General features: G+C 35.8%; 1 protein-coding gene across 2 annotated transcripts in view; it reads left to right on the top strand.

Annotated features, from left to right (window-relative positions):
* The window catches only part of LOC136039981 (protein flightless-1-like), a 109223-nt gene that overhangs the window by 77937 nt on the left and 13315 nt on the right, over positions 1 to 17971 (top strand). Inside the window, exons 20-21 of one of the 2 annotated variants that reach the window (XM_065724041.1) lie at positions 1407 to 1533; positions 15990 to 16070. In XM_065724041.1, the coding sequence (XP_065580113.1) occupies positions 1407 to 1533; positions 15990 to 16070 (208 nt within the window). The remainder of the gene's footprint in view (positions 1 to 1406; positions 1534 to 15989; positions 16071 to 17971) is intronic. The other variant, XM_065724042.1, reaches the window with a different exon arrangement.

Genomic DNA, 17971 nt, shown 5'->3' with positions numbered 1-17971 from the left:
GGATGTTATTGATGGACTTTGTCTGAAGGAGCACAGCAAAGGCTATGGGAGAACACGGAATCAAATGAGGTAGTAAAACTCTCTTAGACGTAGATTATGCTGATGATTTGAGCATTCTAGATGAAAACGTTAGCACTATGAATGAATTTTTGGAAATTTTGAGGGTTCACGGTGCAAGAATAGATATGGAAATTAACGGTAAGAAGACTAAGTCGCTAAGACTGGTGAAGTCGCTAGGACTAAGGGGAAGACGTTATATTGGTTAACAAGAAGATTAATCAAGTGGACAGCTTCACTTACATAGGGACTATTATTGATAAAGAGGGGGGTACATTGAAGATATTAAAAGGAGGTGTGTTTTCATAGTTAAAAAAAAGTATACGAAGACATGCCTGCGAACCAAGATTAGAATATTGGGAGCTACATTGATGACAGTAGTCAAGTATGCTTCTAAAGCGTGGGTGGTCTGAAAGACAAAGGAGGGATTTGCCAGGTGTTTCCAGATAAATTGTCTATGGACTGTTTTGGGCTCCCATCTGACAAACCCTAATTCAAAGAGGAAGCTCTGCGGAAAGTGTTTTTCTATCCTGCTTTCTAGGGCTATAATGAGAAAAAGGGTTATGATATCTAGGACCTGTTCTGCGAATGAAGGGTGACGGATTTCCAAAGATCTTTGTTGTCTGCCATTCGGCAATGTCGTAATGAAATATTAAGGGAAATTAGAACTTCTTGGGAGGGTGTGAAGAGGGCGGTATTGAATAGGTTTGTTGTGTGGCAAGAGCGTGCGTAGCTGTGTAGGCCTCAGGTGACTTGGTGCTGCAGTGATTTGGTAGTAGTTGTATTAGTAGTTATTAGGTAAGATCTAAAGCCATATTTCTAGCTCATAGACCACATACTTAAGCAATTTTTAATTCACTCAAAATCTGCTTAGTAACTACTGGTTTTAAAAAGTGATAGGTTAATAGCAAGTAATATTGATTTTACGTGGGAAAGCTCGTTGATGGGGATAATTTATCCAGGGAAAACCCGTCAGAATCTCATCCTACCTTTTCTTCAGCTTGCATTTACACAGAGGGGGCGGCCGGGGTGTTTGGCCTTTATGAAATCTCAGAATTTTAATAGTTTATAATTCTTAATTCTATAATTGGTAATATATTATTTATAGTATATTATATATAATAATAATATATAATGTATAATGTAATAATATATTAATAATATTATTAATATACTTAATTCTATAATTCTCTATGTTTTTAAGTGGTTTGCCTACTTTATTATATACTGACCCCCGCCCCCCCCCCCCACCAGAAATGGTTTCTTGTATGTCAGAATCGATTTTAGTTTCTTATCTAGATAAATCATGGTCTATTCGTTACGAAATCTGATTTTATTTTACCTTTTAGTTACATATTAAAAGTGCCTTTTGATAAAGACGACACGAATGGCATAATTTATGTTTGGATCGGGTCAAAAGCCTCTGACGAGGAAGCTAAACTTGCAGAGGAAATTGCGCAGGACATGTATGATCTTGTAAGTACTTTAATTCTGTCCTAAATTTCTTTCAGATTTACGCACTGTTTAGCTCTATAATTAAAATAATGTTAAAATTGTTAGGAGATAATCGATGCTCTAAAAATTTTTGAAATATCCTTTCCACACTTCCATGTATTTGTTAAGAATTAAGGGGACCCTTGGATGGTCAATTAGATACAAGCGTCACCCAATGTGCAAGTTCAATGTAGCTGTAACACTAATTTTTACGTGGTTCTTAGGAGCTTTCGGTTGTTCTTCTATCTAATAAATAAACTTGGAAATTAACGAGGTGTACTTTGTTATATCTTATTATATTTTAGTTTTATCCCTTTATTTAAATCTATGATGCAAAATATGTTAAGACAATTTTCGGAATGAAGAATGATGAGTTGCCAAATTGATGCATTTTGGTAATCCAGTTAAGATGATTTTACGAAGGAAGAATAATAAGCTGCCAAAAATAGTAAATTTGGAAATTCAGCTAAGATGATTTTATGAATGAGGAACAACGGTTCCGAAAAATGGTGCATCTTAACAATCCGATTGGGATCAAATGGAAAACAGAATGTCCTCGAGTAAATTGCGAAGAGGTTTTAAAATAAAATTTTTGAGGCAGTGAAACATGTGTGGGGGAGCGCAAAATTAAACTGAATGACTGAATTGAGAAAGGAATGGGCCCAGCCAAGCTGGCTTTTAGGTGTCTTAGTGCTATCTTGTGTTCTTTGTAGTTGCAGAATTCATCATAATCGAGTTACTTAAGTAACGAAGCAAAGCCTTTGAAGACAAAGACTAAGAAAATATAACTTTTTAAAACTTTAATAGTTACTTACCCCGCTACCTTTTTAATGCAAGCTATTCAGTTGATGGTCATTTGATAATAGGTGTATTTAAAATAGGTGCCTTATGCAACGAGATAGGAAAAAATTTATCAAGGAAATTAAGCCCACAAGGAAATTGCTGGTAGGGACTTCAAATCTGCATATCCATGAAAAAACTAAATTTTTTTTTGTACTGAGGACAGCTTACCAGAAATCTTTACTGAAATACCTATAATAATGTAATAAACGAAAGTAAAACAGTTCAAAATAGAGATGAAACCTTTTAGTTGATAGTGAACAGATATAAAATTTTTACTGCTGAGTTTTACTGCTGATGATGAACACTGTATATGTGTTCGAAATATCCAGTTAAAATTTTTTATATCTGTTCACTGTCAATTAAAAGGTTTCATCCCTATTTTGAACTGTTTCACTTTCGTCATGGAAAGGCAGTGTAGTCTTTGAAGTTATCTAATGTAATAAACGATTTTATTTTCAAACGCCTTACACGGCCATGCCGATCAGTAGCAGTTCTTGTCATAATAAGGCACTAAACATATAAAATATATGGAAATCACAGCTATAGACATCGTCTTACAAAAATGCCTGCTTTGCGTTCTATTTGCTGTCTGAAAACCATCCTCATTGGTTGTACTTTTATCTTATTTATTTGTTTTACTCTTTGTTTTTGTAAAAAAAAAAGTAAAAAAAAAATTTTACTGCTGAGTTTTACTGCTGATGATGAACACTGTATATGTGTTCGAAATATCCAGTTAAAAAATTTTATATCTGTTCACTGTCAATTAAAAGGTTTCATCCCTATTTTGAACTGTTTTACTTTCGTCATGGAAAGGCAGTGTGGTCTTCGAAGTTATCTAATGTAATAAACGATTTTATTTTCAAACGCCTTACACGGCCATACCGATCAGTAGCAGTTCTTGTCATAATAAGGCACTAAACATATAAAATATATGGAAATCACAGCTATAGACATCGTCTTACAAAAATGCCTGCTTTGCGTTCTATTTGCTGGCTGAAAACCATCCTCATTGGTTGTAATTTTATCTTATTTATTTTTTTTTATTCTTTGTTTTTGTTATATGTCATATAGCCAGTATGGTCTTAGAATATATTTACCTGTTGGTGTCTGTGCGCAAAGATTTGGGGTATGGCATTTTCTATTTTAATTTTTTTCAATGAAAATAAAAAAATATTTTTAATAAAAATATCCAAAAATTAATTTTTGAAAATTTTAGGGATGGGACTATCCCACCCGTCTGTCCCCAATTAAGTCTTCTGTAATCACCATTATCCAGTTCACCACACCCAGATTATTCCTCTGGCTTTTAATTTTAAATAAAGTCTTCAGCAGCAAATCTTAGCAGATACCTTTCCCAACTCAAGAGAAACCATATCCACCAGGAGCCTCTGATAAAGGAGCTTGCTTAAGGAGCCTGTGAGGTAGTAGCCTATTGACGAGAAGTAAAAGGAAATTTGAAAACACAATTCCAATGACTTGAAAAGAGGTACCTGTTCGATTAAGGATTTCTTTACCTTTAACAGATTTTCTTTTAAATTTGAAACATTTTCTTTTAAACTGGGAATATGCTTTGATTCAGTCACTTGTTCTCTACTTGCTAGCATATCATCAGTTTTATAAATTTTTACATACACTCTTCAACATCATTAATAATTTGCCAAGCACCTTTCCAGAGTTTTATTGAACTTGTAGAAGTTGGATTGAAATATCTTACAATTTTCCTTAATATCTGCTCGGTTGAATTCTGCCACATTCTCTTAAGTTGAAAGACAAAAAACTTTCTGCCGTCATGCTTCTCAAAAATGTTGCAGTAGACATTGAATCCCTGACATTTTGCGCGAAAGTCAACTTGTAGCTGATCCTGCACTTAAAGTTGAAATTCTCAATCAAGAATTTTAATCCTTTTTTGTCTCTCCTGATTCCAATACTGTTTTCCCCTTCCTCCTGTATATGATTTGTTGCTTAAGAGGGAAGTAATTTCAATTACTGCTTCAATGGCTTTAAACAAACTTGCATCTCTTATAGCATCTCTCATTGTAATAAGGAGCATTTATGCACAAGGCTAATCCAAAAGAATCTCCTACTCAATATAAAGAAACAGGACATCAAGATGTACTACCTATGTTTTTGACCCCCTCCCTTTTAAATGCAAATATAAACGAGAATAGATAATAAAAAATAATAAGCAGTACAGAGTTTTAACAAAAGAAAGAAAAAAATTAAAAAGAAGGAAGTTGCTCAAAGGACACAGTTCTAGTTTTTCAGTTACGTTTTCAAATGTTACTACTGTGTGTATGTATGTGTGCATGTGTGTCTATATGTATGTGTATATATGTGTAAATACCACCACCACTACTGTACCGTAAATATAGGGTATGGTAATACCCTGTTCCAGGGTATGATAACGTGATCGAACGACCAAAAGGCCAAATTCTGCGCCAAGGGTGCCACCACCTGGGCCACCCCTAATATCTCTAGCTATCTCTTTGGAGGGTAAACGGATCCCCCTGTCGATATACTAATGACGGTATTTCTAGCGAACTCATTTCCTACCCTGCCTGGGTTCCTGGAAAAATAATATATAACTGTTGTAGAAAATAACTCTTTTGTATTCTTTCGACGTCACTTAACAAAACATAATCAAGAAACTCTGAAGACAGACTAAAAACAAAAACACCACTTGTGTACCAAGCACTTTCTTTTGGGGTGAACCTTAGATTGGCCCTGGCCAATCCGCTACATATATGTTCAAATCCCTGGCTTCTTGGGAATAACATTATCTGTAAATGGCCCAGATCAGCTAAAAAAAGCTTACTTGTTGCAAAACCGCTATAGCCTAGCAACGAGACTTTAACTTATCTTTGAAAATTATAGAATAGGCAAATCTAAGCAAATGTAATTGCGGAAACGAAAACAGGTCGTTTGTCCGAGAAAAGACAAGAAACAGGAGTGGTTTCACCACTACAGATATATAGTATGTAGTACAGATATATAGTACAGTATATATACTGTACTGTATATACTGTACAGTACTGTATATATACTATACTGTATATACTGTACAGTATATAGTACAGATATATAGATATACAGATATATAGTGGTTTCACCTACAGATATAGGGTACCTCCTTAGGAGGCACGGACCAAGGGGGGACCTTGTCCCTGAAGGTCCCTAATAAAAACTGGGTTACCCTCACCCGGGGCCGTAAATACATGTGGAGGAGGAGGAAGGCCCCTCAAGTGTACTCTCAAGAGGGCCCACTGGTGTGTGCACACGTCCCGTGAGTTACAAACCTTCTCCCAGTAATGGGTTAAATTGCATGGTGACGCAGAACATCATCGTGGGAGGGTCCTGTGTAGAAGAACAACTGCGGCAGGGCGCTATATCCAGATTTATGGACAACGTTCTCTGCAAAGGGCTGCCTCGACTCTTTTGGGGTACCTGCAAGACTGGGGACCTTGTGGTAAACTCTATCTTCACTTGAAGGGTGGCGCCCCTCGACAAAATTACAGCCTAGTAAACGGCACAGCATTCTTACGGGATTCTGATTAATGGATAATTCTTCTGGGCCTGGTCTGTTCTGGTGGGCGTTTCCAGGCTGAAAAATCTTTTCCTAGTTAATTTATCTACTATCGTTGCCTCCTTGTAGTAGTATAATATTTGTATGAGGTAGCTTAATAATGAGTCAGAGGTAATAGGCTTGAGACTGTCTGTGCAGGATTTCGACTCTTGTTGTTAGAAAGAACATCGCCAAGTGCTGAAAATCATGTTGTGACCAAGATTGGTTTAGGACTGCACAAAGCCTCCATTCATGCTGGAAGTCCAAGGGACTTATTGCTAAACCGCTTAAGTGCTTCTGTGTAGATTTGAGAAGTTGTGTTGGTTCCCTGCACTGATACCCGGAACCATTGCTTTTCCTGAGGCCGAAATAATTTCAATGATTCAAAGAATCTGAAAATTTAAACTTGGAAAGTTACGACGTTAAAAAACAACTATTGTATCTAAATTTTGACTTATAAATTCAGACTATTCAAACTGGACTTGCTAGGAGTTCCAGAAACTCATCCCAGGGATAGGAAGCATGAAATTAGGTGATACAAGATCAGGCAGGAAGGATGGGGTACATAGACAGGGAGTAGGGCTCATGATGAATAAGGAAGCTCCTAAGTCTTGTTTAGGCTGGGAAGGTATTAATAATAGAATACCAATCACTCATTTTATGAATAAAAAGTTCAGGGTATAAGTTAAATTAGTATATTCCCCTGTAGAACAGAATAACGGAGATACTAGTGATTCAGATGAATTTTACTTACAGTTACGGAAGCAAATAGAAAGGGTTCCAGGTAGGAATATGGTGTTTTTATAAGGAGATTTTAACGGCTTGGTCGGTAGAAATAGGGATAGATGGTATCCTAGGCTTGGTAAATTTGGTGTAGAAAAAAACCGTAATGGCTACAGACTGCTACAATTTTGTAGATATAACAATCTAGTTATAACCAAAACGGTGTTCGGTCATAAACTGACCTATAAGTTAACATTCACGTGATTGTACGACAGCAAACCTTATTGATTATGTTATTGTAAACCGAAGACTAGTAGGATCAATACAAGATACTAGGGTATATAGCAGTTAAAAGTAAAGATCAGCATCTAGTAGTGTCTAGGGTTAATTTAAAGCTGAAATTTCTGAAGGTTAACTACGTCCCGGGAAGTTATAATGTTGGTAGACTCCAGGATGAGAATTTGAGAGAAATTCTCCAGGAATAGTTGAATACCAAAGTAGAGAGTTTAAAATTTGGCAATGTGGATGGTGGATGGAATGATTTTAGGAAAACAACTTTTGAAGTTGTTGATGGTGTCTTAGGGAAGAAAGTAAGAGATGCAGCTTGGAATATTATTGAAAAAGCTCTGTGTTTAATAGACAAGAGAAGGGGCTTGTACAAGAATTATCTGAGTCATAGATCATGTGAAAACAAAAAGAATTTAAAAAAAGAGGAGAAAGAATTAAAATATAAACTAAGGAGGTGTGAAATGAAGGTCATGGATAAAATTGCCAAGGATCTGGAAGATACAGCTAGACGGCATAATAGTAAAATATTGTACTGGCATGTTAATCAATTGAAAAGGAGTAGTCAATCTTGACTTGCTAAAGATGGGAACGGAGTCATAAAGAGTGATAAGAAAAGATTTAAGTAGGGATGGGCTGAACATGTTGAGAATTTTCTAAACCGAGGTAGAGTTGCAGGAAAAGATATAGAGGAAAATGAAAAAGTTTGTAATACCTTGGAAGTGAAGGAAGTTTTGTTTTGTGAGGAAGAGCTAGCGACAGTACTAAAAGGATTAAAAAATAATAAGGTTCCAGGTGCTGATAGTGTGGTAAAAAAGTTTCTTAAATATTGTGGCTCTAAGGTTAGAAATAAGCTGCTGAGGATTGTGAATAATGATTTTTGGAAAGGGGGAAGTACCTAGCGATTTTAGTAAAACGTTAATTAAACCACTGTATAAGAAAAGTGATAAAAGTCAGTGTGGTAATTATCGAGGCATTAGTCAGGTCTCTGTAGGTAGCAAATTACTTAGTAATTTGATATTTTTTTAGACTGAAAGATACTGTAGACAAAGTTATAAGAGAAGAACAGTGCGGCTTTAGAAAAGGCAGAGCATGTGTTTACCAAATTTTTACTCTTAGGTTAAGAATTGAGAAGTGTCTGAGTTATCAAGCACCTTTGGGCGTCAGTTATCTATATTATGAGCCAATATTCGATTGTGTTGATAAAAGGGCTTCAGTGAAGGTCTTATCCTTGTATGGTATACCAGATAAAGACGCTAAAGTGATTAGTGCTATGTACAAGAATACCATTGCTGCGGTTAAGGTAGGAAATGACGTTAGCAGCTGGTTTCGTATTAAATCAGGAATTAAGCAGGGTCGTTTTCTCTCCCCCTTTATATGGATGATTTTTGATGGACTTTGTCTTAAAGAGCACATGAAAGGCAATGCGAGATCACGGAATCAAATGAGGAGGAAAAACTCTCCCGGAGTTAGATTATGCTAATCATTTAAGCATCCTAGATGAAATTGTCAACAAAATGAATGAATTTTTAGATGTCTTGCGAGTTCAGGGTGCTAGAATAGGTTTAAAAATTAATATTAAGAAAACTAAGTCACTAAGGTTAGGAATAAGTGAAGATAGAAAGCCGAAGTTGGGTAACGAAAAGACTGATCTGGTGGAAAGCTTCACTTACCTTGCAAGATTAGAATTTTGGAAGCTACAGTGATAGCAATAGTCAAATATGGCTCTGAAGCATGGGCTCTCCGAAAAGCGGATGCAGATTTACTATATATTTTCCAGAGAAATTCCCTAGGTATTATTGTGGGTACCTGGCTGACTGACCGTATTTCAAACAGTTGGCTGTACGAAAAGTGTGGTTCAATCCCGCTTTCTAGGTCTGTAATGAAAGAAAGATTGAAATGGCTAGGGAACATTCTGCAGATGATGGATGACAGATTGCCGAAGATTGCGTTTTTTTTGGCTAACCATCTAGGGCTAAACGGAAAGCAGGTCTTATGCGGTTTGGGTGGGAGGATATAATAAAGAGAGATTTAAAGGAAATGGGAACTTCCTGGGAGGGTGTAAAGAGGTGGGTTTGAATAGATCGAGATGGAGAAGGAGCGTGCTTAGCTGTGTTGGCCTCAGGCGATTTGGTGCTGCAGTGAGTTGTTGCTAGTAGTAGTAGTATTGCAAATCCCTTGTAATATGTATTAAATCGAAATCAGTAATATTAATAACAACTTTTTCCTATTTAATTATTCACAGTTTGTCATAATTAGCTTATGAAAAGTTTTTAGAACAAGTGTCTGAACACCGCAGTGTAAATAGGAGAAGCTGCTAAAATTTCTAGAATTTTCAATGAGTAGTAGCTAAGACGGTTAGAAGCTGTTCATCTCCCCCTCTTCGAAAAAAAAAAGATCTCCCGTTGAAAGTTTGCCAAAATCGAATAGAGCTGTCTTTAAGTTGACATTAAGAAGACCTCTTTACGCACCTCTGGACGGATTGAAGTGATTAACGAAAATTAATTTGTTAAAGAATGACGCATAAACTTTGTAAATAACATTCTGTTTTCATTCTATAGTATCCTTATTCTTCTTTTTGTGTTTTCGAGTGATTGATTCTCTTTTTATTTAATTTTTCTTGTTACATTTAAATACAGTGTCAATGTTTAGCTACAGTTCTGAACATATCGGTATAGCTCTTCTCCTCTAGTCATTCACATTAGGCTGGAAATTTCCAGTTCTACATTAGGATCAGCCAAGCTCTTTTCTTTTAGGTCTTAGCCTCCAAGACTTGAAGTAGTCTAGTAGCTTGAGGTGATCTGTTGTTAATGTTTTAACAATATATTGCACTCAATGGCAAGTGACTTATAATATTTTGAGTGATCTTAGAGCGTACTCTAGAAGGAGGAAAATTTATGGACTAAGAGATTAGGAACTGCAAAGTGTACAAGTTTCGACTACGAGTTACTATAGCGAGTGCGCGGACCTTATGGTGCAATCGAGATGGTATTTACGCAAAAGCGGTAGAACTTTGGGGGAGGGGGATCAGATGTATGCTCCAATGAGTAATATGCAGGGACAAATTATAAATTTATTTTCTTCCTTTAAAGTTTTTAACAATTTTGGTAAATTTAGTAACTATGAAGAAGTTGGTGATTGAAAAACCTAAAGAAAAACAACAGTGAATTATGAACTTCAGGCTCAAATACTAACATAGAAGTGTGATAATCCTTCTCTACATACCCACAAATTTGTTTTGTGGAAACCTTCAATCTTAGAAACGGAAGAGAAAAGAGGAGGGTTTTCTGAGGGAAAACAAATTTTGAATATTCAAAATTCCCAAACAAGGATACTGGTGAAACGAATTTGAAATGAAGATTTAGATATGAAGACAGCTACTGCTACTGGATTCTTGTTTCTTTCAATGGAAAACTTCGTATTATATCACAGATACAAATAATTAGTAATTATCAATTTTTCAGTGCAAACCCTCTTTTTGTGGATGTGTTTTCCCGTATGCATCAAATTCGTGGTTGCATACTGTGAAACAAATTTGAAATAAACGTTTAAATATGAAGACAGCTACTGCTACTGGATTCTTGTTTCTTTCAATGGAAAACCTCGTATTATATCACAGATACATAATATATCTAAGTATGAATAATTAGTAACTATCTATTTTCCAGAGCCAACCTTTTTTTTTCTGGATGTGTTTCCCCGTTTGCATCAAAATATTTTGATGCATGAGAAATAGCGCCACCAGATTTTCAAAATTATATTATTCTTATTTTATTGCAAAACGCTGTGTATTAGAGCAAGGGAAAGAGCCGTGGAATTGTAGTTGAGCTTTGTGTTAAATTGCAAATGTCCTGACACGGTTCTTGACAAGTAAACGTAAATGTCTAGTTCTTGACACGGCTATGAAAGATAAAAGATCTGCTTATTTTTTGTTGTTAAAGTATTTTTAAACAGTCAATTTTCCCAGAATTACTGGTTTAAAAATGGCAGAATTAATTAAATAGGGGAATATTTTTAGTTTGACTTTGTGCCAAACAGTACTTGCCAAGATATTTTTTCTTGCTGAGGAATTTTGTTAGAATAGCAATAAGTAGCAATAACAACAATAAAAATTTATTTCTTTCAATGCGAGAAGTATACCATGTGCATCGTAAATTGTATTTTTCTATGTGTCAAACTTTATTCATCTTGCTTGAAATTGTTTTTGTGTTTTAGAGATCTACTATAATATTGTGTAGTCTCCTAAGTGCAAATCTTGTTTGATTCTTTTATTTTCTTTTTATGCTTAATTCTTCAGTATTCTATTATATTTCTTCAAAATCCATGCTAATACAATATTGTTCCACTCCCTCCCCCCATACTTGCCACAGTCTATAAAAGTATTGATTTTGTTTGCATCCACCAGACACAAACAAACGAAAACAAAGCTGTAGACGAAATTAGGCAGAGCAGACTTCTTGATCTTGTTAAAATGTTAACTTTTTAGCCAGAATATAATTTCTAAACAAAAAAGGTTGTTTTTGATATCCCAGCAGCCTACATTTATGCAGTACCATAGCCTGGGTATTTGGAATTTTTTCATTTATTTATAATAAATGATATATATTATAATAAAAGTGCGAGTGAACCGTAATTTTTTTTAGAAATCACTGACCTAGAACACCTAGACTATTTTTGTCAAACTTAGGTAATCACTTTATCAAATCAAACGAATCAGATACTCTTGATACTCTTAGATGCCCTTAGATACTCTTGGCCATAAGTTCGTATTAAATAAAAGAAAACAAGTTTTTTTAACTGGAAGTAAGGAGCGACATTAAAACTTAAAACGCACAGAAATTACTTCGTATACGAAAGAGGCTACTACCTCATCAACGCCCCGTTCTTTACGCTAAAGTTTGACTCTTTCTCTCAATTCTTCTTTTTAAAACAGTAAAAAATTTTAGCCTAAAGAGCGGGGCGTTAATGAGGTAGCAGCCTCTTTCATATACGAAGTAATTTCTGTGCGTTTTAAGTTTTAATGTCGCTCCTTACTTCCAGTTAAAAAAACTTGCTTTTTTATTTAATTTCTGAACGTTTTTGAATCAATGCATGTTTTGATTTTGGCTCTCCGCAGAGGAATAATCAAAACGAAATTTGCATATTTTTTTTTTTTTTTTGCTAAATAGCTTTCTCGTAATTTTGATCGAATGATTTTGAGAAAAAAAGAGCGGGGGACGAAGCCTAGTTGCCCTCCGAATTTTTGGTTAATTAAAAAAGCAACTAGAACTTTTAATTTTTTACGAATATTTTTATTGGTAAAAGATTTACGTAACTTATAAATTAGCTTATGTAAAGAACTTTTGTATTCTCATGTTTTTATTACATATATGAGGGGATTCGCCCCATCGTCAGTACCTCGCTCTTTACACTAAAGCTTAAATTTTATCCCAATTCATTAAGAATGACCCCTGAATCACAAAAGCCGTAGAATAAATAGTTGAAATTACTAAAAATACTTTAGCGTAAAGAGCGAGGTATTAGAAGGAGGTGAGCCCCTCATATGGGTAATAATTTCTGTTTGTTTTAAGTTTTATTGCTGTTCCTTACTTCCAGCTGAAAAAGCTTTTTCACATTTATTTTTAATTTTTTTTTTTTTAATAATGCTAGTAAATCCTGCTCTCCCTTCATGGAAATTTTCTTCTCCCATGACAAATTCTCGATGGAAAGTTCCCCCAGCATATCCCTCTCTTCTCAACCCCTCCCTCCAACCAAAAAAATCCTCCTGAAAACGCCTGTATACTTCCCAATAACCATTACTATATGTAAGCACAGGTCAAAGTTTGTAACTTGTTGCCCCTCCCACGGGGACTATGGGGGAGTGATTCGTCCCCAAAGACATAGTTATAAGGTTTTTCGACTACACTGAATAAAATGGCTATCTCAGAATTTTGATCCGTTGACTTTGGGAAAATAATTAGCGTGGGAGGGGGCCTAGGTGCCCTCCAATTTTTTTGGTCACTTAAAAAGGGCACTAGAACTTTTCATTTCCGTTAGAATGAGCCCTCTTGCAACACTCTAGGACAACTGGGTCGATACGATCACCCCTGGGAAAAAAAAACAAAAAAAAAACAAATAAACACGCATCCGTGATCTGCCTTGTGGCAAAAAATGCAAAATTCCACATTTTTGTAGATAGGAGCTCGAAACTTCTACAGTACTACTACTACTACTACTAATAACTCACTGCAGCACCAAGCCGCCTGAGGCCAACACAGCTACGCACGCTCCTCCTCCAACCTAATCTATTTAAAGCCTCCCTCTTTACACCCTCCCAGGAAGTTCCCATTTCCTTTAAATCCTTATTTATGACATCCTCCCAACCCAGACAAGGACGACCTGCTTTCCGTGTAGCCCCAGACGGTTGGCCAAAAAGGACAATCTTCGGTAATCTGTCATCCTTCATCCGTAGAACGTGGCCTAGCCATCTCAACCTTTCTTTCATTATAGCCCCAGAAAGCGGGATTGAACCACACTTTTCGTACAACCTACTGTTTGAAATACGGTCAGTCAGCCGGGTACCCAGAACAATCCGTAGGCAATTTCTCTGGAAAACATCTAGTAAATTTTCATCTGCTTTTCGGAGTGTCCATGCTTCAGAGCCATATTTGACCACTGTCATCACTGTAGCTTCCAATATTCTAATCTTGGTTTGTAGGCTTATCTTTCTATTCTTCCAAACTTTTTTTAACTGTGAAAAAACACCCTGAGCTTTAGCTATTCTACTTTTAACATCTTCACTGCTCCCACCATCTTTACTAATAATACTACCAAGGTAACTGAAGCTCCCAACCTGATCAATCTTTTCGTTACCTAAGGTCACCTGTTCATCTTCACTTATTCCTAACCTTAGTGACTTAGTCTTCTTAACATTAATTTTCAAGCCTATTTTAGCACCCTGAACTCGTAAAACCTCTAAAAATTCATTCAAGTCCAGGAGCGTTCTTCCTCCCCATTTGATTCCATGGTCTCCAATTGCCTTTCCTGTGCTCCTTAAGACGAAGTCCATCAAAATGATCCATATAAAGGGGGATAGAACACAACCCTGCTTAACTCCTGATTTAATACAAAACCAGTTGCTAACCTCATTTCCTACCTTAACCGCAGCAGTATTATTCTCGTACATAGCGCAAATCACTTTAATGTATTTTTCTGGTATACCATATAACGATAAGACCTTTGTTAACGCTGTTCTATCAACAGAATCGAAAGCTTGCTCATAATCGATAAAACTAAGGACCAAATGTGTTTGACAACGAAGGGACTTCTCAATTATTAACCTAAGAGTGAAAACATGGTCGACACATCCTCTACCTTTTCTAAAACCGCATTGTTCTTCCCTTAAAACTTTGTCTACAGCATGTCTCAGTCTAAAAAGTATCATATTACTCAGTAATTTGCTACCTACAGAGACCAGACTAATGCCTCGATAATTCCGACATTCACTCTTGTCACCTTTCTTATACAGTGGTTTAATTAAGGTTTTCCTAAAATCATTGGGTACTTCCCCTTTTTCAAAAATCATGTTCATAATCTTCAGTAGCTTATTCCTAACCTCAGAGCCACCATATTTAAGGAACTCATTAATCATACTATCAGCACCTGGGGCCTTATTATTTTTTAATCCTTCTAGTACTGTCGCTAATTCTTCCTCACTAAACAAATCTTCCTTCACATCCAAGGTATCACAAACTTTTTCATTTTCATCTATATCTTTTCCTGCAACTGTATCTCGGTTTAGCACATTCTCAAAATGTTCCACCCATCTTTTTTTAACTTTTTCCTTATCACTAATTGTGACCCCATTTCTATCTTTAACTGGGACTAGTCCGGATCGGCTACTCCCTTTCAATTTATTAACATGCCAGTATAATATTTTACTATTATGCCGTCTAGCCGCATCTTCCAGATCCTCAGCAATTTTATCCATCGCCTCCATTTCACATCTCCTTAGTTCATATTTTAATGCTTTCTCCACTTTCTTTACATTCCTTTTGTTTTCATACGAACTATCGCTCAGATAATTCTTATACAAACCCCTTCTACTCTCTATTAAACCTAAAGCTTTTTCACTAATATTCCTAGTTGCTGTCTTAGTACTCTTCCCTAGGACACCATCAGCAACTTCACAAATTGTTTTTCTGAAATTATTCCATCCATCTTCCACATTGTCAAATTTTAAACCCTCAAGTTTAGTACTCAACTGTTCCTGGAATTTTTTTCTCAAATTTTCATCCTGAAGTCTACCAACATCATAACTTCCCGGGAGGGAGTTACTCTTCCGAAATTTCAGCTTTAAATTAACCTTAGACACTACTAGATGGTGATCTTTACTTTTAACATCAATAACGGCACTCCTATACACCCTAGTATCTTGTATTGATCCTGCTAGTCTTCTGTTTACAATAACATAATCAATAAGGTTTGCTGTCTTACCATCACGTGAATACCATGTCAACTTATGGGCCATTTTGTGACCAAACACCGTATTGGTTATAACTAGGTTGTTATACCTACAAAATTGCAAAAGCCTATAGCCATTACTGTTTTCTTTTCCTACACCAAAATTACCTAGGCTAGGATACCATCTATCCCTATTTCTACCAACCTGGGCATTAAAATCTCCTAGCAAAAACACCATATTACGCTGAATCTGATGGTGTGATGGTGTGACTTATATATTTAAAACCAGCATTAAAATGCGATTCTTTTGATGTAGCTAATGGTATCAAAGTTCCATTTTTTAGAGTTTTGGTTACTATTGAGCCGGGTTGCTCCTTACTACAGTTCGTTACCACGAACTGTTTGATAATGTAGGTTAGTCATGTTTAAATTAAGACCTTTACATCAGTGACTAATTTTTGATTCTAATAACTTCTCAAATACCATATGATGGGGTTCTACATGGCATAATGTATAGACTAAACATGACTTTAACTTTCGTTTTATTTTTTTATTTTTGTTTATTTTGTTTTATGTATTTTAGCATTATTCCTCTAACCGGGTTGTTGAATATAAACTCACCTTGGATATTCATGATACGTCGAACTTAAAGGAATACGTCAGTGTGAGTGCATGTGCAGAAACTTTTGAGTTTTTTCTTTATTTTTTGATTTTCTTTTTCAATCCTTTTCTTTTATCATGTTCTTTATTTATCGATTTTTTCTCTTCTGCATGAAATAGTACATATGGTGCATGATTTTTTATTGATTGAATATTCCAGCAAAGGACGACCACGTTTCCATTATTTTCCTCCATTTCTCACTTTTTTTATTATGTTATCCCCCTCTTTTTCTCAATATTGTTTTTCGTTATACATCATGGTGACCTATTATGGAAAATAAGACGGGGATGTAGGAGAAGCACTGTTTCCAATGCAGAAGGATCTGATAACCTCATTATAACTTATAAACTTCCAAAGATGACTGAACAGCTGATATTATTAATCCGTGTTTTAGAGAATATAATCTGGAATATATCTAGGAGCTATAATTAAGCACAGTTCTTTGCTTTCAAGGGCTAAAATCTATTCTACGCAAGTTAGGATTAGGCTGGTTCGGTAAAATGTTGGTAGGCTTAGTAGACTATCTGGACTTCAGCTCGTTGTGGTGGCAGAATCTGGGGTTCTTTGCACCTTTCAATATTCTAAGGTGCATGAAATTACAAATCCAAAACAGTTAGATTTGTGTACTATTAAATATAATAAACTATTTTAAGTGTTCTAATGTATTCTAATATTCCTGACGATGATGTATTGGGTAAAAAAGGTTGGGGCTCTTCCGGTGCTGTCAGATAGTTTCGAAAATCTGCTTCGTCACAAGCTCCTTTCTCCATCCCTATCTTTGACAGAGAAATCATTCTCGCTTGGCCTCATACTGGCATCAGGGTAAATCTTACACGAGTTTTCTTAGCTAAAACGGTGACTGCCAACAGCGCTTTACGATGACCCTGAGGAGTGGCGCCCCTCGAGGAAATTATAGCCAAGTAACTGAAACGGTATTTGCACTGTATTCTGATTAATAGAGATGAAGGCAGACAGATTACCAAAGATAGTCCTTGTCGGCCAACTTTCTAGGGACGAATGGAAAGCAGGTCGTCCCCCGAATGGTGTGGGAGGATATCGCAAGGAAGAAATTAGGGGAAACGAGAACTTCTTGGGAGGGTGTAAAGAGGGCGATTTTAAATTGATTGGGATGGAAGAGGAATGCGTATAGCTGTACTGGCCTCAGTGGGTTTGGCAGTGCACTGAGGTTTTTAGTAGTATTAGTAGTAGTAATGTATGTAAAAACTTTATTTAAGGCATACCTCAAACCATTTCAGAGAGTTTTGACTATTTTATTAGTAGTTTAGTTAGATTTCAGAAAATGATAATTCCCCAGGAAGGTGTTTTCAAACTTAAAAAAATTGCAACGTTTGCAAAAAACTTAACATTATCGCCATTCCCTTGTCGCCTTTTATCAGTTTAGGTGCATTGATTCCACCTTTGTATTCCTACAGACTATGCTAGGTTTCATTGTGTATTTAAAGTATAATTTGAATTTTATTTATGCTATCTAATATATTATTTGTGTGAAATATTAAAAGTAAACCTACATCTATTTAAAATCTGAGTATTGGATGCCATATATTAGAAATGAAAACACTATTTTGAAATTCAATCTTAAGGATCATTAGGAAACGATAAGGTCACCCGTTGGGAGCCCTCCTTCTCCTCAGTCCCCTAGAAGATAAAAAATATGCCCAAAATCTATATTATTTTTATAATTTAAAAATATAATGTTTTTCTTGCAAAAAAAAACTCGGACCTCGACTCCTCTTGGAATATATCTGAATGTGTAACCCCCCTCCCCTGGAAAAAAATAATTCGTGGATTTCCTTGGTAAATAGCATCGTATTTGATTTAGGAGTAAATAGAAGTATCATAACGACTGGGATAAGCATCTTACTCTTGAAGAGGTATAGGAGTAT

Source organism: Artemia franciscana, chromosome 20, assembly GCF_032884065.1.
Source record: "Artemia franciscana chromosome 20, ASM3288406v1, whole genome shotgun sequence".
NCBI classification, from domain to species: Eukaryota; Metazoa; Arthropoda; class Branchiopoda; order Anostraca; family Artemiidae; genus Artemia; species Artemia franciscana.
The sequence above is the reverse complement of the archived record's forward strand: the minus strand, read 5'-3'. Positions and strand labels throughout refer to the sequence as shown.